General features: G+C 40.8%; 1 protein-coding gene, 1 long non-coding RNA gene and 1 pseudogene across 7 annotated transcripts; 1 reads left to right on the forward strand and 2 right to left on the reverse strand.

Moving 5' to 3' along the window:
* Positions 1 to 634: 634 nt before the first annotated feature.
* LOC134737836 (uncharacterized) lies at positions 635 to 8882 on the reverse strand. Of its 2 annotated transcripts, none has more exons than XR_010123204.1 (5): positions 8784 to 8882; positions 8613 to 8645; positions 3554 to 3692; positions 1548 to 1827; positions 635 to 897 (listed from the first exon to the last, which is right to left on the reverse strand). It is a non-coding gene; the product is annotated as an uncharacterized LOC134737836 (long non-coding RNA). The 2 variants fall into 2 exon arrangements; XR_010123203.1 differs by lacking the exon at positions 635 to 897 and adding an exon at positions 8205 to 8469 and having other exon boundaries at positions 1333 to 1827.
* On the forward strand, positions 4242 to 7273 carry LOC129030765 (Krueppel-like factor 4; annotated as a pseudogene).
* Positions 8883 to 11940: 3058 nt separating the features above from the next.
* Positions 11941 to 26912, reverse strand: LOC129030764 (tripartite motif-containing protein 43-like). Of its 5 annotated transcripts, XM_063649039.1 has the most exons (9): positions 26710 to 26884; positions 22340 to 22584; positions 19700 to 19902; positions 17391 to 17805; positions 16678 to 16773; positions 15376 to 15606; positions 14343 to 14365; positions 13720 to 13817; positions 11941 to 12627 (listed from the first exon to the last, which is right to left on the reverse strand). In XM_063649039.1, the coding sequence occupies exons 3-9, from the start codon at positions 19891 to 19893 to the stop codon at positions 12146 to 12148; spliced, it is 1539 nt and encodes a 512-aa protein (XP_063505109.1). In that variant the 5' UTR covers positions 19894 to 19902; positions 22340 to 22584; positions 26710 to 26884; the 3' UTR covers positions 11941 to 12145. The 5 variants fall into 5 exon arrangements, with proteins under 5 accessions (XP_063505109.1, XP_054332382.1, XP_054332381.1 ...); XM_054476407.2 differs by lacking the exon at positions 22340 to 22584 and having other exon boundaries at positions 19700 to 19878; positions 26777 to 26912; XM_054476406.2 differs by lacking the exon at positions 22340 to 22584 and having other exon boundaries at positions 19700 to 19958; positions 26777 to 26912.
* Between the last annotated feature and the right edge of the window lie 5 nt (positions 26913 to 26917).

Here is a 26917-nt window from a genome sequence, read left to right on the forward strand (position 1 = left end):
TGTGTTAACCAGCTCAATTAGACCCTCTGCCTTTTTGCAAGGACAGAGTGCTTTCTGTATCCTAGGGTTGTTGCCTTAGTGTGCCAGAAAACTCAGATCATATGTGGGCTTGGAGAATGAGTGCAAGATTTATTGATTGGTGAAAGCAGCTTTCAGCAGATAAATGGTGTGCCAGGAGGGGGATGGAGTGGGAAGGTGGTGTTCCCCTGCAGTAAAACGTCTCAGCAGCAGGGCTCATCTCCAAGAGCTCTCAGCTGATTTCCATGTCATTGTACCATTAATGGCTGCCAGCGTCAGCTGGTGCCTGTCAGTGTGCTCTTCTTCTTTAGTGCCAGGCTTTTCTGGCACTAACACTTTACAGTTTGTTTAATCTATTTTTCAGCACATCAGCTGATTATATATATGTGTATGTGTGTGTATATATATGTGTGTGTGTATATATATATGTAAACAACAAATCATCAACACTTTCTCACTTCTAAAATACTTTCCCCTTCTCTCTCCTGCTGCTTCCCCTGGTGACTTTCCCACCATCCAGGAAACAACACTTTATCTTTCACCTATCCAGGATTTGGAGGTATAAAACAATCGGAAACTGAGAAGCTTGTTTTCTTTCATTCTTTTTTTGTTTATTCATTTATGTGTTGGTGTTTGCTTCTTCTCCTTTTTTTTTCTGATACTTTCTTTGCATCTGTCCAGTAAAATCACTGAGTGTGGCAACATAATAGATGACTACATAAGGTGGGGGAGCGAAAGTAGATCCAGGAAAAAGTAATATTAATATCTTGATCATGTATGCCTTCGCTTTAGTAGATCCTGTTTAATATTTGTGGAAACTGAAAGAACACCTGCTAAAATCCAGGTACACACGCACCTGGGTAATATGTCTCCAAACACCTGTAAAAAAAAAAAAAGAAAGCGTTTGTGCTTTCTGCAAGATGAGTCTTCCACTAAGTTCAGTGTGAGATCTGGAGGCAGTTTCTGAAAATATTATTTTCCTGCCATTTTCCCTTCTGGAAAGCATTTTATATTTCTTCTCTAATGAAAAACCTTGTCTCTCATATTGTTATGAATTAATGTCCTAGTGAAGTCGGAGTCTTGAAGACATTCTTTACACAAGTGAAGGGAGAAAAGGTCCAGAGAGTCTATCTTCTGCAGTAACTATGAAGAACCTATCCAGTCATCTTCCCTAGGCCCTATTATAAATGTGAGTGGATGAAAAATAATATTTAGATTCCCCAAACTCCCAGTCTTGCCATGTCTCCAGATTGACCTAATGTAAATGAACTGCTCACTATTTTATAAATGTTCAAAAAGCCAAAATATATTATTGACTGTAGATGGGGAATATTTATTAGGGCTGTTACCTTGACCATTCCACAAAGTTTTGTTGCTGGTGGATAAAGTAAGAGGGACCTTTTTTCTGGTAAAATCCCTTGGAGGGGCTATACTCTACCCACAAAGTAGCATGAGTTATGGAAATGTGTTTCTGGAAAGAAGTCGTGGAAATACAGGGAAGAAAGCATTTCAGGAAAGAGGAAAAACACCTGCGCACATGAATGTTCCACATCCTGATACCCCATGGTCAGTCAGTATCTGGATTAGCTCCACATCTGGTTTATGGGACATTTCCTTCAGCTCCTCATACATTCCTTTTAAAATCTCCCTCTCATGGGCCATTCTGGCATTGCTTTTATTGAGTTGCTAAAAATTGTCTTTGTCCTCCTTTTGAAGCATCTCCAAATGATGTTGCTGTTCTTCATGGAGAAATGCAGGCATCTTCCGATATTCAGCTCTGATTGCTTCTATCTTTAAATTCACATAATCCTGCAGTAACAATGGGTTAGTCAAAAACAAAACTGATTTACTCATCTCCTATTGAATCTCACTGATTCCTCTTTGTCTCTTGAACATCCCATATTTTAACTCTTGGTCTTGCCAATTCTCAGACTATATGAAATTTTACTCTTTTTTCTTTTCTGCATGAAGATCAACCAACATAGATGTATCTACCCAAATATATTCACTTTATTCATGATAAAATGTTTTTTCTAAGATAGTCATAAAGAAGAAAAACAAATTGGATTCCTCTTTTCCAACCCATATTTATACAAAAGTAAGACAGTTCCTGCTTAATAGTTAGACTCTAGAGCTATATTGACTAGAAAGGAAATAATTATTTTCATTTCTGAAATTTGGGGCAAGTTATTTAAATTCATCACGTGTGAAATAGCCTCAGACTAGCATGCTCAGCTCAATGCATTTCACCAAGCAAAACCTATGCTAATAAGGCTTCGTTTATGATCTGGCCTTCTTTGTCTCTCTAATCTCATTTCTTTCCATTGCCTTTCATACTGACTTTAACATAAAACATAGACTTCTTTGTGGTTCCTCAGCCCTCAAAATAAACACAAACTCAACATTACTGCACATGTTGTTTTCTTCACCTAGAATTCTCTCTCCCTCTCTTTCTCTCTCTAAGTACACACACACACACACACAACACACACACACACACACACTTGTGTTTGCCTTCCTCTTCAAGATGTTGTCTCAATATGAATTTTCCATTGAGGCATTTTCTGACCACCCTGTTTAAAACACACACTCTCGTCTCCAGTCCATGGCCTCTGTTCTCTTTTTCTAAGACCTTGGTATTTCAAATGAGCTAAGGATTCCTCATTTGAAATTGTCCAGTTGGAAGTCCTCTCTGACAGAGTTTCCCTTACTTGTGATTCAGAAATCCATCCACAGTCTCCTTTTAAAAGTTACTTTTTGGATTTATAAAAAGTTGCATTCCACAAATACACTTTTAACTCACCCCTCGATTTTTTCTGGACCATCAAAGCATTGCTCATCTGCCAAGAATCGCAGGTATTGAAAACCACCTTAGAAAATTCTCCCTTATGCAGGCATTTGTCTGAACCTGGACAACTCTTACTGTTTATTCACCTGGAAAATTTCCATTCATTCTTCAAGACTCATGCAAACGATTCGATCTTTAATTCTATATGTCCAATAGATAGATATTTGTGGCAGTTTCCATGTTGTACTGGGATTGTTGCTTTACTAGTGTGTCTGCTACTTCTACTAGATTGTGAGGTCTGGTTGAAAGAACTTCTCCTTTATTGTATCTCTGCCTCCACTCTCATGGAGCCTGACCTGAATTTTCCCATTATAGAAAACTGCTCATCACAAAGTCTGCAATCACCAAGTCAAGAATCTTGCTTTATAATCAATGTTTCCTTTCTTTTTAGATTGGTTTTTCTGTATATGAGTTTAAATCTGTCTGATTACCTTTGGACCACAGTTTATTACTCTCTGTGGTTCTTGCAATTTGGGGGCCTCATCTTTTTTAACACTTCTCTTACTTCAGATCTTCTAGTGCACAATTTCAAAAATTTAGCACGAAAAGTAAGAAAGCAGAGTGCAGTGGATCGTGCCTGTAAAACCAGCCCATTGGGAGGCTGCAGTGGGACGTTTCATGATTCAAGAAGTTTGAGACCAGCCTGGTCAACATTGTGAAACCTCATCATTACCAAAAAAAATTTACCCGGGTGTTGTGGCAAGCAGCTGTAGTCCCAGCTACTGGGGAGGCTGAGGTGGCAGGATTGCTGGAGCACAGGATGTTGAGGCTGCAGTTAGTTGGAATGCACATCTCTGCATGCCAGCCTGGGTGACAGAGGAAGACCCTGTCTCAAAACAAACAACAAAAGAGTAACAATATAAAATATCTTACTAATATTTGTCATGTTAATCATGTCGAAACATATTGGATATATTTGGTTAACAATTTTTATTAAAATTAATTTCAGTTGTTTCTTATTGTTTTATAATGTAATTAGAAAATGCATTCCCACTATGCAGCCATAAAAAATTATTAGATCATGTCTTTTGCAGGCACAGGGAAGGAGCTGGAGGCTATTATCTTTAGCAAACTAACACAGGAACAGAAAACCAAATAGTGCATGTTCTCACTTATAAGTGGGAGCTAAATGATGAGAACACATGGACACATAGAGGGGAACAACACACGCTGGGGCCTATAGGAGGGTGGGGGTTAGAAGAGGGAGAGGATCAGGAAAAATAACTCATGGGTGCTAGGCTTGAGACCTGGTTGATAAAATAATCTATACAACAAACCCTGATGACACAAGATTACCCATGTAACAAACCCGCGCATGTATTGCTATACTTAAAGGTTTGAAAAAGTATTTTCTTCTCTTTCCTTTACAGTTTCTCTGCAAATGCATGAATTAAAGAAAAGCAATGAATATATTTTTCATGGGATAATATTCAAGATATATAGAAAGAAAACTTCTGAGATTTAATTAAAACAATATTAAGAAGAAAATGTATAGCATTATATTCATCTGTTATTTACAAATGAAGGTCTATCCCAAAGAGCCAGATAAAGAAAAGTAAATTGGGCAGTTCCCCGACCAGAGAGAACGAACGTGTCTGCGGGCGCGCGGGGAGCAGAGGCGGTGGCGGGCGGCGGAGGCACCGGGAGCCGCCGAGTGACCCTCCCCGTCCCTCTGGCCCCCCACCCTCCCACCCGCCCGTGGCCCGCGCCCATGGCCGCGCGCGCTCCACACAACTCTCCGGACTCCGCGCCCTGCGCCGCCGACCAGTTCGCAGCTCCGCGCCACGGTAGCCAGTCTCACCTGGCGGCACCGCCCGCCCACCGCCCCGGCCACAGCCCCTGCGCCCACCGCCCCGGCCACAGCCCCTGCGCCCACGGCAGCACTCGAGGCGACCGCGACAGTGGTGGGGGACGCTGCTGAGGGGAAGAGAGCGCAGCCCGGCCACCAGACCTACTTACTCGCCTTGCTGATTGTCTATTTTTGAGTTTACAACTTTTCTAAGAACTTTTGTATACAAAGGAACTTTTTAAAAAGGACGCTTCCAATTTATATTTAATCCAAAGAAGAAGGATCTCAGCCAATTTGGGTTTTTGGGTTTTGGCTTCGTTTCCTCTCTTCGTTGACTTTGGGGTTCGGGTGCCCCAGCTGCTTCGGGCTCCCGAGGACCTTCTGGGCCCCCACATTAATGAGGCAGCCACCTGGCGAGTCTGACATGGCTGTCAGCGACGCGCTGCTCCCATCTTTCTCCACGTTCGCGTCTGGCCCGGCGGGAAGGGAGAAGACACTGCGTCAAGCAGGTGCCCCGAATAACCGCTGGCGGGAGGAGCTCTCCCACATGAAGCGACTTCCCCCGGTGCTTCCCGGCCGCCCCTATGACCTGGCGGCGGCGACCGTGGCCACAGACCTGGAGAGCGGCGGAGCCGGTGCGGCTTGCGGCGGTAGCAACCTGGCGCCCCTACCTCGGAGAGAGACCGAGGAGTTCAACGATCTCCTGGACCTGGACTTTATCCTCTCTAATTCGCTGACCCATCCTCCGGAGTCAGTGGCCGCCACCGTGTCCTCGTCAGCGTCAGCCTCCTCCTCGTCGTCCCCGTCGAGCAGCGGCCCTGCCAGCGCGCCCTCCACCTGCAGCTTCACCTATCCGATCCGGGCCGGGAACGACCCGGGCGTGGCGCCGGGCGGGACGGGCGGAGGCCTCTTGATGGCAGGGAGTCCGCTCCCCCTCCGACAGCTCCCTTCAACCTGGCGGACATCAACGACGTGAGCCCCTCGGGCGGCTTCGTGGCCGAGCTCCTGCGGCCAGAATTGGACCCGGTGTACATTCCGCCGCAGCAGCCGCAGCCGCCAGGTGGCGGGCTGATGGGCAAGTTCGTACTGAAGGTGTCGCTGAGCGCCCCTGGCAGCGAGGACGGCAGCCCGTCGGTCATCAGCGTCGGCAAAGGCAGCCCTGACGGCAGCCACCCGGTGGTGGTGGCGCCCTACAACGGCGGGCCGCCGCGCACGTGTCCCAAGACCAAGCAGGAGGCGGTCTCCTCGTGCACCCACTTGGGCGCTGGACCCCCTCTCAGCAATGACCACCGGCCGGCTGCACACGACCTCCCCCTGGGGCGGCAGCTCCCCAGCAGGACTACCCCGACCCTGGGTCTTGAGGCAGTGCTGAGCAGCAGGGACTGTCACCCTGCCCTGCCGCTTCCCCCCGGCTTCCATCCCCACCCGGGGCCCAATTACCCATCCTTCCTGCCCGACCAGATGCAGCCGCAAGTCCCGCCGCTCCACTACCAAGAGCTCATGCCACCCGGTTCGTGCATGCCGGAGGAGCCCAAGCCAAAGAGGGGAAGACGATCGTGGCCCCGGAAAAGGACTGCCACCCACACTTGTGATTACGCGGGCTGCGGCAAAACCTACACAGAGTTCCCATCTCAAGGCACACCTGCGAACCCACACAGGTGAGAAACCTTACCACTGTGACTGGGACGGCTGTGGATGGAAATTCGCCCGCTCAGATGAACTGACCAGGCACTACCGTAAACACACTGGGTACCGCCCGTTCCAGTGCCAAAAATGCGACCGAGCATTTTCCAGGTCGGACCACCTTGCCTTACACATGAAGAGGCATTTTTAAATCCCAGACAGTGGATATGACCCACACTGCCAGAAGAGAATTCAGTATTTTTTACTTTTCACACTGTCTTCCCGATGAGGGAAGGAGCCCAGCCAGAAAGCACTACAATCATGGTCAAGTTCCCAACTGAGTCATCTTGTGGGTGGATAATCAGGAAAAATGAGGAATTCAAAAGACAAAAATCAAAGAATAGATGGGGTCTGTGACTGGATCTTCTATCATTCCAATTCTAAATCCAACTTGAATATTCCTGGACTTACAAAATGCCAAGGGGGTGACTGGAAGTTGTGGATATCAGGGTATAAATTATATCCGTGAGTTGGGGGGAGGGAAGACCAGAATTCCCTTGAATTGTGTATTGATGCAATATAAGCATAAAAGATCACCTTGTATTCTCTTTACCTTCTAAAAGCCATTATTATGATGTTAGAAGCAGAGGAAGAAATTCAGGTACAGAAAACATGTTTAAATAGCCTAAATGATGGTGCTTGGTGAGTCTTGGTTCTAAAGGTACCAAACAAGGAAGCCAAAGTTTTCAAATTGCTGCATACTTTGACAAGGAAAATCTATATTTGTCTTCCGATCTACATTTATGACCTAAGTCAGGTAATATACCTGGTTTACTTCTTTAGCATTTTTATGCAGACAGTCTGTTATGCACTGTGGTTTCAGATGTGCAATAATTTGTACAATGGTTTATTCCCAAGTATGCCTTAAGCAGAACAAATGTGTTTTTCTATATAGTTCCTTGCCTTAATAAATATGTAATATAAATTTAAGCAAACGTCTATTTTGTATATTTGTAAACTACAAAGTAAAATGAACATTTTGTGGAGTTTGTATTTTGCATACTCAAGGTGAGAATTAAGTTTTAAATAAACCTATAATATTTTAAAAAAAAAGAAAAGTAAATTCATGCCAAAATCTAAAAAAAAATTAAAATAATTGTAGAATATTGATTAAAAATCATACAGTAGACAAAATCAACGAAGTCAAAAGTATGCTTTTTTTTTTTTGTTTGAGACAGAGTCTCACTCTGTCATCCAGGCTGGAGTGCAGTGGTGCGATCTTGGCTCCTTGCAACCTCTGCCACCCAGGTTCAAGTGATTCTCCTTCCTTAGCCTCCCGAGTAGCTAGGATTACAAGCACGCACCATCACGCTTGGCTAATTTTTGTATTTTTAGTAGAGTTGGGGTTTCACCATGTTGGCTGGGCTGGTCTCCAACTCCTAACCTCAAATAACCCACCCACCTCGGCCTCCCAAAGTGCTGGGATTACAGGTGTGAGCCACCACACCTGCCAAAAGTAGGCTCTTTACACAGATAAATTAAATTGATAAATTCTTAGTAAGACTCAATTAAAAAATGGAGAAGAGGGGTTCAAATCAAAAATAAATAGGCAAACACTTAGGTCGTCCACAAATGAATATGTTAATAAGAAGATTTTAAGACGACTTTTATGCTCATACACTTAATGATTTAGATGAAATGAGAAATTTCCCTGAAAAACATATCTGACAAAAACCAACAGAAGAAATCATAGACAAATCTAAGATATGATGTAGATTCTAAAAATTTACCCTATTATTTAAAAAACAAAACTTCTCCCAATGAAAAACCCGGTGATCTTTTTCAGTGAAATATTTACGACATTTAAGAAAAAAATCACACACTTTTAGACGAACCCTTCTAGAGAACAGAAAAAAGCAGTAATACCTCCCAACTCGTAACTTTGCTTTTCTGTTGTGTTTTTCTTTTACTTTTTGTAAACAGCTTCTCTCTCTGTTGCCCAGGCTATAGTGCAATGGCAAGATCATAGCTCACTGAAGCCCAAAACTTCTAGGCTCGAGTGATCCTCCTGTCTTGGCCTCCCAAAGGGCTGTGATGACAGGCTCTAGCTGCTGTGCCAAGCTCCAACATATAATTTTGATCTTCGATCCTGATAAGTGTGTTACAAGAAATGCAAATTGCAGAACAGACTCTAAAATAAATATAGGTGCAACAATTCAAAAAAGTTAGCTAGCTAATCAAATCTTGTGAGAGATAAATTCATATCATCTCCAAGTGGAGCTTATTCTAGAAAGGTTGACTAATGTAACATCAGAAATTGAAATAAGTACTCACCACATGAACAGGATGAAATACATATTATTGTTCCTGTAAAAAGAGGAAGAAAATATTTGATACAATAAAATGACCATTGTACGATTTTGAAAGCACTATTAAAAAAACTTAAATAGCCATGAACTTTCTCTAATAAGAACGTAATAACTTAGAGCCAGTACCATACTTAACAGAGAATTTGAAAGCTTCTACTTAGGAATGGGAATGAGATATAAGCCCTGTTATCATCACTTGTGTTCAACACCTTGCTCGATGTCCTTTTCAATGCAACTAGACAAGAAAAAGAAGTAAATAATGTGAGGGTTGAATAGAAATAAAGATATCATAATTGCATTATCAGCAAAACACGACAGTTAAGTTAAAAAATACATCTCTAACCATTAGATATATTCGTGAATTGAAAAACAAATTGAATCATGCATGCTTCTAAGACAATAATTAAAAGTGAGAGTAAGCCAGACGCATTGGCTGACACCTATAATCCCAGCACATATATATATTTATATATATATATACACACACACACAAATACACACACACACAATTACTGTGAATATACAAATACTATATTATATAAAAATATGCCTAACACACCCATACACCCCACATCCACACACAAGGCTTTGAGAAAGGCACTTTGTTGTGGGAATGAGGCTTATGAGCAGTGAGTTGGGGAATCAAACCCAGGCAATTTAGCCTCAAGACATTGCTCTTAACCATGATACCATATTACTCTCAGCTGACCTTTTCACAGTGGGTGATAATACACAGAAGCCTCATGGCAATTCCAGGAAATGTAAGCACTCAAGAATTATTTTGAAATAGGCAGGAAATGTTGCTTGTTGTCTTCTTTATCCCTTGTTCTCTACAACTTTGCTTTTCCTCACCAAGGGTTATTTTTCTGACACATTTATGGGTGCATTCCATTAAAGAAAGAGTTTTACTTGGTGTCAGGCTCTGATAGAAGCTCTCTTTCTCCGTATATGCCTGAACTTGACTGTCCTCTTTCTGTTCCAATTATTTAACCCTGAATACCTTTTACCCTTTTAGATGTCACAAGGATGTGACTGAGCAGTTTCAAGGGCATCAACTTTTGCTTTCTCCTCCTCCCCTAGAATCCTGCATCTGCATTGCTGGTCTCAGACAAAACAGGGAACCCGTATTTCCCATTCTGGGATATTTTCATGATCAACTTTTCTTATGTTGCGAATTTGAAGGGCATGGACAGATCATTGGAAAGCGGATAGACAGGGACCTGTGTTCCGAGAACTGGGCCAGAAGACTGACAGGGGCAGAAGAATTTCAGAGTGATTCTGGCAGTCATCATGGTTCAGTAAGGGCCAGAGGAGTGGAACATATGGGCACAGGTTGAGAGGACTGTGACAAGACAAGGCCTATCTCTTTTGCAGCAGAATGTTAATAGACGTTAGATTTTAGTAAGCAGAGGACATTTCTCTGAGTCAGCATCAAAAACTTTCACAGTCTGGAAGAATGAATAGTCAGGACCTAGCCTCACCTTCCTTTCTGAGTATGAGAGGCTACAAGGCAGTGAGAATGGAATACCTTTTATCTGAGGTTAAAGCCAGTGTCTCTCTCTTCAGCCCACACTTACTGGTAAGGTCCCGTGGATGACTCGGTTACAGGTTTCTGAACTTCTGGCTTTTGAGGGAAAGACTTTGTCACCCTCTATGCTGAAGGTATTCTATGTACTATGAAGCCCAGTCAGTGGCTCTTAACATCAAGAAATCTTGGGAAGTACAAGGCATTCAGAAGGCCTACATGAATAGTTTGCGGCCGCATATAGATATCAGAAGGCGGTTCCTGACAAGGATGCCCTGACCTTTTTTATCTCACTGACCTAGAATTACTGTGTCTGTCCCTGGTCATCTTGAAGGAGATGGACCACCCCTTCCCCCCCTCTACTCCAGTGTCGTGTGCATTTTCGTCAGTGATTTTGCTGTGTTGTGCTCTTAATGATTGTCCAGTTGATACCAAATCTTGAAGAAAATTTCCAAAACATATTTACCTGGTCAATTATCAATTGCCCTTTTACAGGAATCTGGAACTTGAATGATGTTTCTATAAGGGGCTCGTTGGATCTCATGTTTTACAGGACCCCCAGTCTCTGGATATAGATCCTCAATGTCCACTTCTTAGGACGAGTAGGTGTAGTAGGTTATATTCCTCCCCCACTCTCTCTAAAAGAGTGCTAAATTATATATTCCATCCCACATTGTTTTTCTATGATGTAACTTCAAGACTGCTACTGCTGTGTGCATGTTCTAGTCCCTTTACTTTGTGTAGGGTTGTGACTACAGCTGATGTTTTACTCTGTAGAATAATGGTAGTATACAATTCTCCTGACTCTATGGGAATCTTCAGTGTGGAAAATTATCTACCATGCTGTGAGCAAGCCCAAGCGGCTACCTGGAGAGGCCGTTTGAATATATTCTAGGTAACAGCCCCAAGCAAGGAACCTCAGACATCAGCCAGGATCATCTGCTGGACTGGAAGTAGAATGTTTCCATTATTTAATCAGTGATCATGAAAATGACCATTTGGTGGGTAGACAGACTCAATAGACTCACTATAAACTGGGTTTTCATCAGAACTAGGCTTTGTTTGTTTTGTTTTTGGTTTTGATTTAATTTAGTTAATTTATTTTTTATTTATTTATTTTTACCTGATACTAATATGTTTCCAATGTAACATGAGGTGATGGTTATGTCTGGTCTCTAGGTTATCAGTGAGAATTCACAGTCTGTGTGACTTGGAAATACAAACACATTTTAAAGCAGACAGTCTGCACATCTGTCTATTATTCCGTGGGTGACGCTGTTTGCTTTATCAAACAGCTACAGAATTCAATGTGGGTTCAACCCTTTTGGTTCTTGCTCAGACATTGCTGGCAAATTCTCAGAAAAGCAATAGGCTGTACCATTAGCCTATGTCTGTAGATCGATATACTATCTAGGTTTTTGTAGTGTGTTCTGATGTTCACACAATGATAAAAGTGCCTAGTAATGCATTTCTCAGAATGTATTTTGTTGCCATAGGATGCATGACTGTTAAATTCCTGTTCTAGCCCAAAGATTCAGTGAAAACTTGTGTGTAAAATAAATGTTTCCCCCCAAAGTGATGAGGTGTAGAATTTACTGTATTAATAGGAGGGAACTCTCACACTTACAAGTTCATTGTACAAAACACCGTCTGTCCATGATGTGCAAAATTTGTTCCTGAATGAGATCATTAAGTTGGAATCACACACCCACATATTTCCAGAATTCCATCCAATAAATTCACAAACACTTGAAAATCACAATACTTATTTTAGGTAATGGGCCATAAGAGATTATTTTAATTGTAGGAAAATGTACAAAAAGTCTTGCCTTTTACAAATTTTATATTTAATAGCAATAAAATGAAGTGACACTGAAGTAGAAAAAAGCCTGAACAGTATGATTTCTTTATATCAACAGTGAAGGGCTCCCTTGTATATGGAGTTCCCAAACAGTAAGTTTTCTTAATCCTGATCATCTGTGGCCAGTGTAAAAGAAAGGCCTGACAGGAAACTTTAAGGAGCCAGCCGGGTAACTCCATATGAGGGAACTCTTGGTGACATTCAAAAAACTCACACTTCCACTTTCAAAATCAAGAAACACACCAACCCGGCCCTGAGGTTTCTCTATATAGTGAGGAAACACTGGGGAGGTGGTCAAGAGACTGAAATGATTATTCACCTTCACACACAAAAGAAGAAATATGTCCTCAGATTTAACCATTGTGCTATTCTTCCTTATCCAGGCGTCCTTACAGACTCCCAGAGCCCAGTCCCAAGAGTTGTCCACATCCAGCTCCCAGTAGTGTTTCCCAAAGGAGAAGACCCTGGATCCCCATGCAGCAAAATAGTCAGATCTGTCAGAATTCAAAGATCCACGTCTAAGCATCCAACTTCTCACATCTTCAAAGAGCCTGATGTTGTGATTGCTTACTTCATAATGGAAGGAAATTTCCACTGTAGAAAAAAGAGAATGTTCCAGTGAAAAGCAGTTTATAAATCCTTATGTTCAGATAAGAAAGAGATTCTCACTAGAAAACACAGGTCAAGATTAGAAAGAAAATTCTGTCTGGAAAAATGTTGGAATCAAAGGGTGTTAGGTGATGTGCACAAATAAACGGCTAAACTATGATGATCACAATTTCTATAAACTCATAAAGTATAAAGGGGAGGAAGGTCATGTCTCTGTCTCGTTAGCGACCTTTCATAGCAGCTGAAAACTGGAAGCTCCTGCGCTGTGGCCAAGTCCATAGCAATAAAATTCACCTTCATTGTCTCTTCTCCGTCAGGGCAGAGCAGGAGGTTTGGACAGATGAGGTGGGCAGACATTCTTAGTCCCAAAGAAAAAAGTTATCACTTTCCAGAAACATTATGATCTGCGACTTAAGCTAGCAAATTCATACTTAAAGACAAAATCTGAATCTGCCTTCTGAAAAGTGAAGATTCCTTGCAAGAATTATCTGACTTTCATGCCAGATTCAGGCACAGACTTCTTTTATTCTGCTGGATTTGTCATGATCTATCCTGGAGTTCTATCTAAGACCTCATCAACCACCAAATCATGTTCCTATTGTTCACAGATGCTCAGTTTTTGCATTGTTATATAAGTTACTCATGTGTGCTTTAGTTGATTAAAAACATGATATTATAAATGCTATGAAACTTCACCTGAAATGTATTTAAAAAATACTGTCACTCAAATCAGTCATTAACTGCACTGAATTTGAAATTGAAATGTCCTGAATTCAGTTCTGTATGCTTCATGTCATAATTGTATACATGAAATTGTATCAGAGAATGGTTCCTAAAGTCCTAAAGAGCCCTTCTGCATGTTTTATTTTTCTAAGAAATTTGTTATATGGCTGATTCCTATTACATTTCACCAGCTTTTATTTAGTTTTGTCTGTTTGATGAAACTATAAATATAAATACCTATTCACAGACTATTCTCTTCTTCTAGATGAAAGATCATTACACTGGGAAAGCTGCCCATAGAAAACCATAATTGAAGGCATTGCACGTTGATCCCACCAAGAGGGCAACACTCACCTCGGAAGCGGTTGAGCCTGTACACCAGTCCAGTGATGGGCCCTGCAGTGAGCTCTGGATTCACAGGTTGGGGCATGTGCAGCAGCACAGACTCACTCCTGCAAGGAAGTAGGTTGAGTTGGTTAAGTTTCTGATGTCTGTGTTTAAGAAACAGATTCCAACAGAAAATGCTTCATTCAAACCCACTTCTGATACTGTAATGTACCTCCACAACGCTAGGATGGGTTTGTGGCTCTCAGGGAATCTTTCTAACTATTCACTCCATTTCTAACCTACTGCCACTGAAAGATAAATGCCTCTCTCCCTATCTGCCACCAAATAGTTGATCTCTAATTATGATTCTGAATCATAAAAAGAGGCAACTGTATTCTAGCAATCTCTGCATTGCACTCTTCAAAACATAACCCCTTGAGTCACTTGGGAAAGTAAGAAAAGATTAATGTCTGATAAAAGGCATAGGTAACATTTATCATACCACACAAACACGTGACTACACACACATACACACACAATCACACTGACACATTATGGTGTTAGTAAATTATGTTTTCACTTTGTTGGAAACAGCCTGTTTTTCATAGCATGCCTTGTGCTCCAGTTTGCACTGATGGCCGAAAACATACCTTGCCACGATGTCTCCCAAATCCTGTAGAGAGAGAGAGAGAGAGAAAAAAAATTACTTATTTAGAAAGTTGTTATTCTTGTTGGGTGAGGTGGTTCACACCTGTAATCCCAGCACTTTGGGAGGCCAAGGTGGGTGGATCACCTGAGGTCAGGACTTCCAGACTAGCCTGGACAACATGGCAAATCCCCGTCTCTACTAAAAATCCAAAAAAAAAAAAAAACCCAACAATAGTGGGGTGTGGTGGTGCATGCCTTTAGTCCCAGCTACTAGGGAGGCTGAGGCAGGAGAATTGCTTGAACCAAAGAGGCAGAAGTTGCAGTGAGCTGAGATTGGGCCACTGGACTTCAGTCTGGGTGACAGAAGAAGACTCTGTCTCAAAATAAACACACAAAAACAGTTGTTATTCTGCCTATCTGGTCTTCAGGTTTTGAAAACTTTAGAATTACCACATAGTATCACTGCAACTCTTTTAAAATGTATTGTCATCTCTAACAATTATACCAGTAAGACCTATTGACAGTATGAATTTCTGATACATTCAGGACCCTAAATTTGAGTGAGAGAGAAAGGTGTGAGTAGTGACTGCGCATTGCTGCAGCTGTCTACAGTGTGGTCTCTTTCAGGGCTAGTCCCCAAAGTGTAATGTGGCTCAAATCAAGAGCATTTCAAACCTAGGACTTCCCAAAAGGAGGAAGAAGGAAATGTCAGTTTTTCCATAATTTCTATGTATTATCCATTGGAGTTAAACATGGAATTTTCACATGAAATTTTTTCTTCCAGAGTTTTAATGAAATGTGCTGGAGGAGGAAGCTTGTGGTAGAAAATGTTGTATGGAAATCTAGTTGCACAATTCCATAAAGCTTTATTTCCATGATTAGGGTAGGAGTTACAGTTTATCTCTATAACTGGTGGGAATGACTCTCACCATCAATGCAGGAGATGAAGAAATAATGTCTTTGGTACCCAATGGAAGGCAAAGATGTACAGGTCAGCTAACACAAAGTGTCTCAAGGGGCATCCTCCGTTCTTACCTGGAGCAGCTCCACATCTGGTTTATGACACATTTCCATTAGCTCCTGATACATTTCTTTCAAGTGTTTACTCTTTTGATCCATTTTGACCCAACTTCTCTGGAGTTGCTGAAAAATCTCTCGATATTCCTTGTTCAATCTCTCTAAATGTTGTTTTTCTTCCTTATAGAGAACCGGGTGCAGCTTCCTATACTCATTCCTGATCATCTGTGCCCGTAAAACCACATCGCCCTGTAGGGATATGAATTTTGTAGGTTATATACCCAGGCCTACTTCCACCTCGCAGAACCCACAAATTCATCCTCCTCATTCCTTCTTTTATTTTCCATCCTTTACAAACAGGATGATGAGTTAAGCAAGACCTTCCTTCAAAGTTTATGTAATTCATCAATTCCCAAACACCTGCAAAAAAGCCCTTTAAATTTAAATGTTTAAATCTATGTCCTCTCAAATCGGAAATACAATTAGAAAACAACTAAAATTTATGATTGGTTGTTACATTGTCATGAATAATACACATAATCTTTGTTACTCAATTAGGTTGTTGTTTCAAATCTCTGTACTTCACAGCCTGAACAATCACTCTTAGTAGAAATGTTTTTAGTATATTATAATCAGGATCAGAAGCCATCACACAAAAAGGATCTTGTAAAAAATTTAACCCCCATCTGTCAAACCGACTACCTCTTTTCTGTCTCCTATCTTTCTTCTGTCAAATCCATAGACTCTGTATTGCACTGCCATTCTAAGAACATGAATCCCCATTCCATTGTGTTTCTCCTCTCAATAATGACATATTTATCCTCTCACTCCCCCAGTCATTTTTTATCCCTTCTCCTCAGCTTTTCATCATGTTGCATTTTCTCCTACTTGGACTGGCATCATGTGGGTCCTTCGCTATCAGATTTCACCAGCACAGGCACATTTCTTAAATTACTGTTCCCACCCGTTTCTTCCCCCTGGACAATATCATATTCACCAATCAATGCCTTGATTTCTCAATTATATACTATTTAATCAATATTTCATAATTCATATTATACAGAAAACTCTGTCTGAAATACTTATTAATTTTCAGCACATGCTTGCCCTTCAGAATTTATATTTATTTTTTACTTATCTGAAAAGCATTTACAGAAAACCTGAACAATCGTTATATTGAACAGTCTGGTTGTTTTCCAGCCTATGAATAAACACATGACAAAATCTGGCATACGAGAATTTCAACTCAAGTTGCTAATATAAATGTTGTCAGCGTGCTTGTCTCAAGCTGGTCAAGAGGACTCACGGTCTCATACTTACCCTCCAGACGAAGGCTGTTCTTCTCTCCTCATATAGATTTCTCTGATTTTCTTGAATCTTTTCCCATAAAATCCTCATTTGCTTTAAGAGTTTCTCCTGCAAAAGAATTACAAGGTTGAACAACAGAAAGTCAAATACCAAAGATTCCACAATCTGAGTGGTATATGCAGGCAATGGATATAATAGATAAATACATTAGTGGGAGGAGAAAAAAACAAAATTTTTCATTGCTCATCCTTAATTGATATTTTTCAGTTTGAGGTTTCAGAATGTAGAACAGTTTAGGGAACTGAAGAGTGAAGATTTCCTGTAACCCAGCTAAATTAGTTCAGGGAAACATCCTGCTTCAGAACCCACTATGCTAGCCCCTGATTTTGTAGTGTGCTATTCCCATACTCATTTGTCCAGTAATATTAAATATATTTCCAAAGTACCTTTCTTTGCACTGGTAGTTTTGGTAGCTTTTCAATGTCATTAGCATTGAACTGTAGAGTCAATAAGAATGACATGCACTTAATCAGTCTCTTTTTGGGTGCAAGCTCCATGAAGGAAGGTAGAGTTGCACATTTTATTCAAAATGTCATCATTGGTACCTAGAACAGCACCTGGCACTCAGTAAAGAATGGAGTAACCACCGTGATTCTCATCGTCCTTCTAATCTCTTTAACTCTGCCATCCTCCAGCTTTCAGGTGATCACAGAGCTATCTCTTACCCGGTGTTCCTCAGCTGCCTCTTCGATGGGATAATGTTTGTGAGCCCCGTGCTCCTGAGAGTTGGAGCACAGCAAGCAGAGGAGACTCTTGTCCATGTCACAGAACATCTTCTTTGTTTGCCTATGGGTCCCACATATTTGTTTCTCAGAGCTCAGGAATTGCCAGAGACTGGTTTTTCTGGCAATGGTCACTAAATTCTTCAGAAGAATATTGGTTTTGAAGTCCTTTTTCTGTGATGGTTCCCTGCATGCAGGGCAGTTGGCAGGACTTTGGGCTTCCTCCCAGGAAAGGCAGAGACAGGGCCTGCAGAAGCTGTGCCCACAGCAGATGGTGACAGGGTCTACCAGGTAGTTCAAACAGATGACACAGGCGAGTTCCTTCTGGAAGGCATGTGAGAAGTCTGAGTCCATTTTCCTAAGGAAAGAAAACCACAAGAATTTAAGCTTCTACCCTGGAGAGACAAAGATCTGAGCAAAGTTTGAATCAGTTCGTGATCGAATAATATCCTTTCTTTCTAGAGAAGTATAGGCTTTAATTTGCAATGACAGAAATAGGAAAAATAGAAAACTAAGGCACAAAGAGACATCAACCTCTAGAAAAAGTGACTGTTCTCCAATCAACACATGACCTAGATTTGCAAACTCTACTTTCTTGCATGGAAGAATGTCGGATTTTTTGAGGTGTTAGTGTCCACCAAATTGCTTAGGCTTCAAGGGTTTCATCAACCTGTAAACTCAAGGTTTGAGTCTTGAATGGTCTGAAAATCAGTAACACTCTTAATTGCCGGTGACTGGTTTAGAGAAGGAAAGCTAACTAAGCTCTTCTACTCTCATTATTTTATTTAACTATATCAACCATCAATAATGACTTTTCCAGAAGGACTTTGCATGAAAATGTTGGAGCAGAACTCATACTTTGACCCAAATCAGAAAAAGCTAGCCTTTACTCTCCAAGGAAAAACAGTCAAATCAAGGTAAGGTACCTCTCCAAGGTAAAGCTAAGAATCATTGTTTTTCTAGGCTGCTATGTTAATTTAATCAACGAAAACTTTCTGGCATGTTTACTGTTCCTGGACAGTCTGTGAATTTGGGGATGTACTGGTTAATATTACAACATCCTTAAAAGACAATTAATTAAATTTACAAAAAGATAATGATAATTGAAGCATTATCGTGACTCTTTCACACAGTCAGGAAAAGAGTAAGTATCATGCAATAACAGGCACTAGAGGCCGGGCACGGTGGCTCACGCCAGTAATCCGAGCACTTTGGGAGGCCAAGGTGGCTGAGGCGGGCAGATCACGATGTCACGAGATCAAGACCATCCTGGCTAACATAGTGAATCCGAGATAGGGATTCACTAAATTACTAAAAATTACGAAAAATTAGCTGGGAGTGGTGCGGACGCCTGTAGTCCCAGCTACTCTGGAGGCTGAGGCTGGAGAATGGCATGAACCTGGGAGGCGGAGCTTGCAGTGAGCCGAGATTGTGCCACTGCACTCCAGCCTGGCTAACAGAGCAAGATTCTGTCTCCCCCCCAAGAAAAAACAAAAACAAAAAACTAGGCACTAGACAGTAAGTCAGCATTTTAAATGTATGTTTTGCTAAAATACAAATAAAAATAAAAACCAAGCCAGGGAAGGTGACTCAAGCCTGTAATCCCAGCATTTTGGGAGGCCAAGTCAGGCAGGTTTTTTGAGCTCAGGAGCACTAGCCTGGTGACACGGCAAAATGTCTAGATCATCTTGTCTCTAAAAATACTTATATAAATTAAAAAAAAAAAAAAAAAAAGCCCGGACGCAGTGGCTCAGGCCTGTAATCCCAACACTTTCAGAGGCCGAGGTGAACGGATCACAAAATCAAGAGATGGAGACCATCCTGGCCAACATAATGAAACCCCGTCTCTACAAAAAAAAAATACAAAAATTAGCTGGGCGTGGTGGCAGGCACCTATATTTCCAGCTACTCTGGAGGCTGAGGCTGAAGAATCATTTGAACCTGGAAGGCGGAGGTTGCAGTGAGCCAAGAGCGCCACTACACTCCAGCCTGGCGATAGAGAGTGATTCCAACTCAAAATAAACAAACAAACAAACAAACAAATAGCTGAACATGGTGGCCCATGTTTAATCCATAAACCTATGGATTATGTTTAAAATAATTTTATAAAGAAATGGAGCCGTTTCTAAAACTCAGAAAATGAGATCATTTCATCTAAAAATAATCTAAGTTTGCAGATAAATTAAAGTCCCCAAATTTTGTTTTGGTTTGTAACCTAATAGTAGCTCCTACTCTGGAAACTGTGTACTTACCTCAGAAATATATCTGTGTTCTCACCAAAGCTTGCTGTCGAATCAGATGAATTGAGCTCAGGGATGAGAGTCTCACTGCAGTGCTGGTAGATTTCGGAAGTCCCCAAAGCCAGTTGCAAAGCTACTCTGTGGGCTCTGGAGAAGAATGAGCTTGGCTCCTGAAGTGTCCGTTTATAAATCTGTGAAGACCACATCCGTTTCCTCTAATTGATTGCATTTCACAGGGCGTAGGTGGGTGTTAACATAGATGATTAGGTTTCTTCAAAACAGAAGTTTTATGTTTGTTTATTTTTTTTTGAAAGGAGTCTGGCTCTGTCTCTGGCTAGTTTTTTTTTTTGCATTGTTAGTAGAGAGGGGGTTTGATATAATTGATATAATAGGAATTGCACATAGAGAAGCCCACAGGAATTGCAAATAGAGAAGCCCACACAAGCTAACCAAATTAATTCTAGTTTATTGGATAAATGGCATGATATGTATTCTAGTTCAAATTTGAAGGTTGGTATAAACCTTTTCAGACACTGGACATGAGACATTTCACCAAGATTGGGTGTGAGGAAGAGGAAAGAAATAGAATAGTATATAAAATAGTATATAGAGTAAAAATATAGTAAAAGGAAAAATCAATCTGCATAATATGGCGTATGGCTAAATGTTTTTTAACATTTAGGCGAATCAGACATGGAAAAATCCTAAAAGGGAGATTAATAGAGGAAATAATGGACTCAGTAAGAACTGTGAAGAAGCATCTCAGGAAGAGAAACTGGAAGTCTTTATACAGGTTTTGATTTAAAGAGGGAAAGAGAACAGGAACATTGAAAAAGATGGACAGAAAGAAATAACAAATATTCAAGACTCCTTGCAAGAGTGAGGCAGAAAGTTTATAGATTGCTTGATTACACCCAGCATATAATTATTTGAAGTTTTCTGTTGAGAGTGAGAGTATGTAATCCTTTTAACCAAATGTCTCCGCAGAACTATGTGTCATTAAGTAAGGTGATAATCAATATTCAATATCAAAAGATGCCTCTATTTCTCGATGAGGAGAAGCAACTGCATCTGCAGGCACTGGACAGAGAAGCAAAAGAGCTTTTCCAACAACTACAAGACAGTCAAGTGAGAATGACCCAACATTTAGAAAGAATGAAAGACATGTACAGAGAGCTGTGGGAGACGTGCCACATGCCTGACGTGGAGCTGCTCCAGGTGAGGAGAGAGGGTCCATCCCCAAAGAAAGGAAGCCTTTGCTGGACAATGCTGCCAGGACATGCAAATGTCACCTTCATATGTCACTGCTCTCAGCTTAGTGACACATGCTGTCTGACTCCCACATTACATTTGTCCAGTTTTTCAGAAAAAAGCTACAAAAGAAGCTTATTAGAGGGGAATATTCCCTGTGGTCAGTGTTTGATAAAGGGGAATATAAAATTACATCCACTCAAAAATTCCAAAAAAGCTTGCTTGTTCATGGTTAGGATAAGAATTACATTTCATCTATGTTGTTTCTATTTGGAAAAGTTCCTCCCTCTTAGAAGCAGGAGATACACATATGATATATATATTTTATATATATATGGTACATATGGATATGCATACACACATATACATATATATACACCCCCACACACACATACATATCTATGGTGTTGAATAAATAATATCATCTAAGCCAGGGGTGTGCAATCTTTTGGCTTCCCTGGGCCTCATTAGAAAAAGAATTGTCTTGGGCCACACATGAAATACACTAAGATTAACTATAGCTGTATTGTAAAATGACAAAAATCTCACCATGTTTCAAGAAAGGTTAGGAATTTGTGTTGGGCCACATTCAAAGCTGTCCTTGGCTGTATGTGGCCCACGGACCGTGGGTTGGGCAAGCTTGTTCTAAGGTATGAACTTCAAATACTACAAACATTTTTTAGGTATATTATTGGTTCTTTCCTGGAGCAGCTCCACATCTAGTTTATGGCACATTTTTATCAGCTCCTTATAGATTTTTCTTTGGTTTTGTTTTTTTTTTTTTTCTGAACCATTTTGTCTTTTTGCTTTTCTTAAGTTGCTGTAAAATCTTTCTGTCATCCTCTGTAATTTTCTCTAAATGTTGTTTTACTTCTCATGGGGAACTGAATGCAGCTTCCTCTACTCAGCTCTGGTCATCTCTGCCCGTAGCTACACATAGCACTGCGGGGACCTGGATTTCCTAGATGACATATTTACTCTGAATTCATCCTCCTCCACTTATACCTCTTCCATTCACTTTGACTCGTTTTCTTTTCTTTATCTCTTTCATCTTTTCTTTATAATAAAGATCAGGGTCTCACTATGTTGATGGCCAGGCTGGTTTGAAACTCCTGGTCTCAAGTGGTCCTCCCAAATTATTGGGATTACAGACATGAACCACCAAGCCTAGCCTGACTCATGTATTCTACCAATAAGCTAAATACATAAACTCATGTCTTCCCACTTGACAGAACCATGAAATAAATCATTCCTGTCTTCCTTTCATTTATTTGTATTGTTTCTTAATAATACTGTATTGTTTCTTAATAACAGAGAATTTTCTTTTTCTTTTTTTTTTTTTGAGATGGAGTTTCACTCTTGTTGCCTAGGCTGGAGTGCAATAGCACAGTCTCTGCTCACCGCAACCTCTGCCCCCTGGGTTCAAGCGATTCTCCTGCCTCAGCCTCCCAAGTAGCTGGGATTACAGGCATGCACCACCATGCCAGGCTAATTTTGTATTTTTAGTAGAGATGGGGTTTCTCCATGTTGGTCAGGCTGGTCTCAAACTCTCGACCTCAGGTGATCCACCTGCCTCAGCTTCCTAAAGTGCTGGGATTACAGGTGTGAGCCACCACACCCAGCCAATAACTGAGAACTTTCTTAACCTAGAGAAATATATCAATATTTAAGTACAAGAAGGTTATAGAACACCAAGTAGATTTAACCCAAATAAGACTGCCTCAAGACATTTAATAATTAAACTCCTAAAGGTCAAGGATAAAGAAGAAATACTAAAAGTGGCAAGAAAAAAGAAACAAATAACATACAAAGGAGCTCCAATGTATCTGGCAGCAGACTTCTCAGTGGAAACCTTGCAGGCCAGGAGAGAGTGACATGACATATTTAAAGAGCTGAAAAGCAACAACAGCAACAACTACCACAACAAACCCGCTTTTATCCTACAATAGTATATCCAGTGAAAAAATCCTTCAAACATGAAGGAGAAAGACTTTCTCAAACAAGCAAAAGCTGAGGAACTTCATCAACAATAGACCTGTCCTACAAGAAATGCTAAAGGGAGTTCTTCAATCTGAAAGAAAAGGACATTAATGAGCAATAAGAAATCATCTGAAGGTTAAAAAAACACCTCATTGGTAATAGTAACTGCACACATAAACATAGAATATGGTAACACTGTAATTGTTGTGTGTAAACTACTCATACCTTGAGTAGAAAGACTAAAAGATGAGGGCAGGGCACAGTGGCTCACGCCTGTAATCCCAGCACTTTGGGAGGCCAAGGCAGGTGGATCACGAGGTCAGGAGTTCGAGACCAGCCTGGCCAACATGGTGAAACCCTGTCTCTACTAAAAATACAAAAATTAGCTGGGCGTGGAGGCACACGCCTGTAATCCCAGTTACTCAGGAGGCTGAGGTAGGAGAATCGCTTGAACCCAGGAGGCGGGGGTTGCAGTGAGCCAAGATCATGCCATTGCACTCCAGCCTGGGCGATAGGGCAAGACTCCATCTCAAAAAAAAAAAAAAAAAAAGACTAAAAGATGAACCTATCAAAAAATAACAACAGTTTTTCAAGACATAGACAATATAATAAGATATAAACAGAAAAAACAAAATGTTAAAAAGTGGGGAGATGAAGCTAAAGTGTAGACTTTTTATTAGTTTTCTCTTTGCTTATTTGTTTTTGCAGTGTTATGTTTTCATCAGTTTAAAATAGTAAATTATAAGATGATATTTGCAAGCCTTGTGGTAACTTCAAATAAAAAAACCTAAAACAGATACAGAAAAAATAAAAAGCAAGAAATTAAAACATACCAGCAGAGAAAATCACCTTCACAAGAAGGAAGGAAGGAAGGAGGGAAGGAGGGAGGGAGGGAGGGGAGGGGAGGAAGGAAGGTAGGTAGGTAGGAACGACTACAAAACCACCAGGAAACAAGTATCAAAATTGAAGTAGTTAAGTGCTTACTTTTCAGTAATGATATTCAATATAAATGGACTAAACTCTCCAATCAAAAGACACAGTGGCAGAATAGATTAAAAAAAAAAAAAAAAAAAGACCCAACAACCTGTTGCCTACAAGAAACAGACTTCACCTATAAAGACACACATAGATTGAAAATAAAGGGATTGGGAAAGGATATTTTATGCAAATGGAAGGCAAAAAAGAGCCAAAGTAAGTATACTACATCATACCAAATAGATTTCAAGACAAAAACTATAAAAAATACAAAGAAGATCATTATATAATGAAAAAGGGTCCATTCATCAAGAGACTATAACAATTACAAATATATATGCATCTAATACTAGAGCACCCAGATATATAAAGCAAGGAGGGAGGGGAGGAGAGGAGAGAGGAGGGGAGGGGAGGGGAGGGGAGAGAAGGGAAGGGAAGGGAAGCTACAGGTCAATATTCTTGATAAACGTTGATGCAAAAATCCTCAACATACTAGCAAGCAAATTCACCAATACATTAAAAAAGATCATTTATCATGACCAAGTGGGATTTATCCCAGGATGGCTCAGTGTATGCAAAGCAATCAATGTAATACATCATATCAACAAAATAAAGGACAGAAATGATATGACTACTTCACTAGATGCTGGAAAAACATTTGATAATATTCAACATCTTGGCCAGGCACAGTGAGTGTCTTATGCCTGTAATCCCAGCACGTTGGGGGGCCAAGGTGAGAGAATCAGTTGAGGCCAACAGTTTGAAACCAGTCTGGTCAATATAGCAAGACTCCACCTCCACTAAAAATAAAAAATTAATCAAGTGTGGTGGCATGCCCCTGTAGTCCCAGCTACTCAGGAGGCTGAGATGGGAAAATCAATGTATTTAGTGATGAAAAGAAACTCTCAAAAAACTGCATATAGACAGAACACACTTCAACATAATAAAAACCATATAACAGACCCACAGCTAATATCACACTCAATGGAGAAAAACTGAAAGCCTTTCCTCTAAGACCTGGAACAAGAGAAGGATACCCACTTTCACTGCTGTTATTCAACAAGTACTGGGGAAGTCCTAGCTAGAGAAATTAGAGAAGAGAAAGAAATCAGAGAAGAGAAAGAAACAAAGGGCATTCAAATTGGAAAGAAAGAAGTCAAATTATTCTTGTCTGCAGATGATATGATCTTACATTTCAAAAATCTAATGACCTGCTCCCCCAAAAAAATATTAGAACTGAAAAACAAATTCAGTAAAATTGGAGGATACAAAATAAACATATAAAAATCAGTAGCATTTCTATATGCCAACAGCAAAAAATCTGAAAAATCAAGAAAGTAATCCTATTTACAGTAGCTGCAAATAAAATAAACTACCTAGGAATGAACTTAACCAAAAAGGTGAAAGACCTCTATAATGAAAACAATAAAATACTGATGAGAGAAATTGAAGAGGACACCAATAAATAGAAGAATATTCCATGTTTATGGATTGGAAAAATCAATATTTTTTAAATGTCCATACTACCCAAAGCAATCTACAGATTCAACACAATCCCTATTAAATACCAATGACATTCTTCACAGAAATAGAAAAAATAATCCTAAAATTTATATGAAGCCACAAAAGACCCAGAATAGCCAAAGCTATCATGAGCAAAAAGAACAAAACTGGAGGAATCACATTACCTGACTTCAAATTATACTACAGAGCTATAGCAATCGAACAGCATGGTACTGGCATAAAAACAGATGCATAGACCACTAGAACAGAATACAGAACCCAGAAACAAATCCACACAGTACAGTGGACTCGTTACAACAATGGTGTCAAGAACATACATTGGGGAAAGGATGGTCTCTTCAATAAATGGTGCTAGGAAAACTGGATATCCATATGCAAAAGAATGAAACTAGACTTCTCTCTAACCATATACAAAAATCAAATCAAAATGGATTAAACACTTAAAATTAAGACCTCAAACTATGAAATTACTACAAGAAAATATTGGGAGAACTCTTCAGGACATTGGTCTGGGCAAAGATTTCCTGAGTAATACCTCAAAAGCACAGGCAAGCAAAGCAAAAACAGACAAATGGGATCACATTAAATTAAAAAGCTCCTGCACCCCAAAGGAAAAAAATCAACAAAGTGAAAGGACAGCCCACAGAAGGGGAGAAATTATCTGCAAACTATCTATCTGACAAGGGACTAATAAGCAAAACATAGGGCAGGCGAAGTAGCTCATGCCTGTAATCCCAGCACTTTGGGAGGCTGAGGTGGGTGGATCACCTGAGGTCAGGAGTTTGAGACCAGCCTGGCCACCATGGTGAAACTCCGTCTGTAATAAAAATACAAAAATTAGCTGGGCATGGTGGTGCGTGCCTGCTGTCACCCAAGCTGCAGTGCAGTGGCGTGATCTAAGCTCACTGCAACCTCTGCCTCCCGGGTTCACGCGATTTTCCTGCCTCACCCTCCTGAGTAGCTGAGATTACAGGTGAATGCCACCATGCCCGACTAATTTTTGTATTTTCAGTAGAGACAAGGTTTCACCATGTTGGTCAGGCTGGTCTTGAACTCCTGACCTCAGGTGATCCGCCTGCCTCAGCCTCCCAAAGTGCTGGGATTACAGGCGTGAGCCACCACCCCCGACCCTCATTTCTTTTAATAGATATGAATTTAAAAATGTATGCTTTAGTATTCACACATGTCCGATGCAACGTATTTAACCAGTCATCTCCAGAAACGTTGTTCCAATTTAGACGTTCACCAAATTGGCCTGAGTGCTTTTTTCTTCCAATGCATTGCGCACTTACAATTTAGAACAAGTGACCAAAACGCTTAAGAGCCCATCACGCAAATTGTTATCTGCTGGAAATCTACCTTAGGCTGTGGACGCTGGCGGCCGAAATCTGATCCGGGGTTGCCAAGACAACCTCAGAGCCCAGGGCGCTGCCAAGAGCCCTGCCAAGTGCAGCTCGAGCGCCGACATCGCCAATGTGACGCACAGTGATGACGCAGCAC

Source organism: Pongo pygmaeus, chromosome 12 (genome assembly GCF_028885625.2).
Source record: "Pongo pygmaeus isolate AG05252 chromosome 12, NHGRI_mPonPyg2-v2.0_pri, whole genome shotgun sequence".
Classification (NCBI taxonomy): domain Eukaryota; kingdom Metazoa; phylum Chordata; class Mammalia; order Primates; family Hominidae; genus Pongo; species Pongo pygmaeus.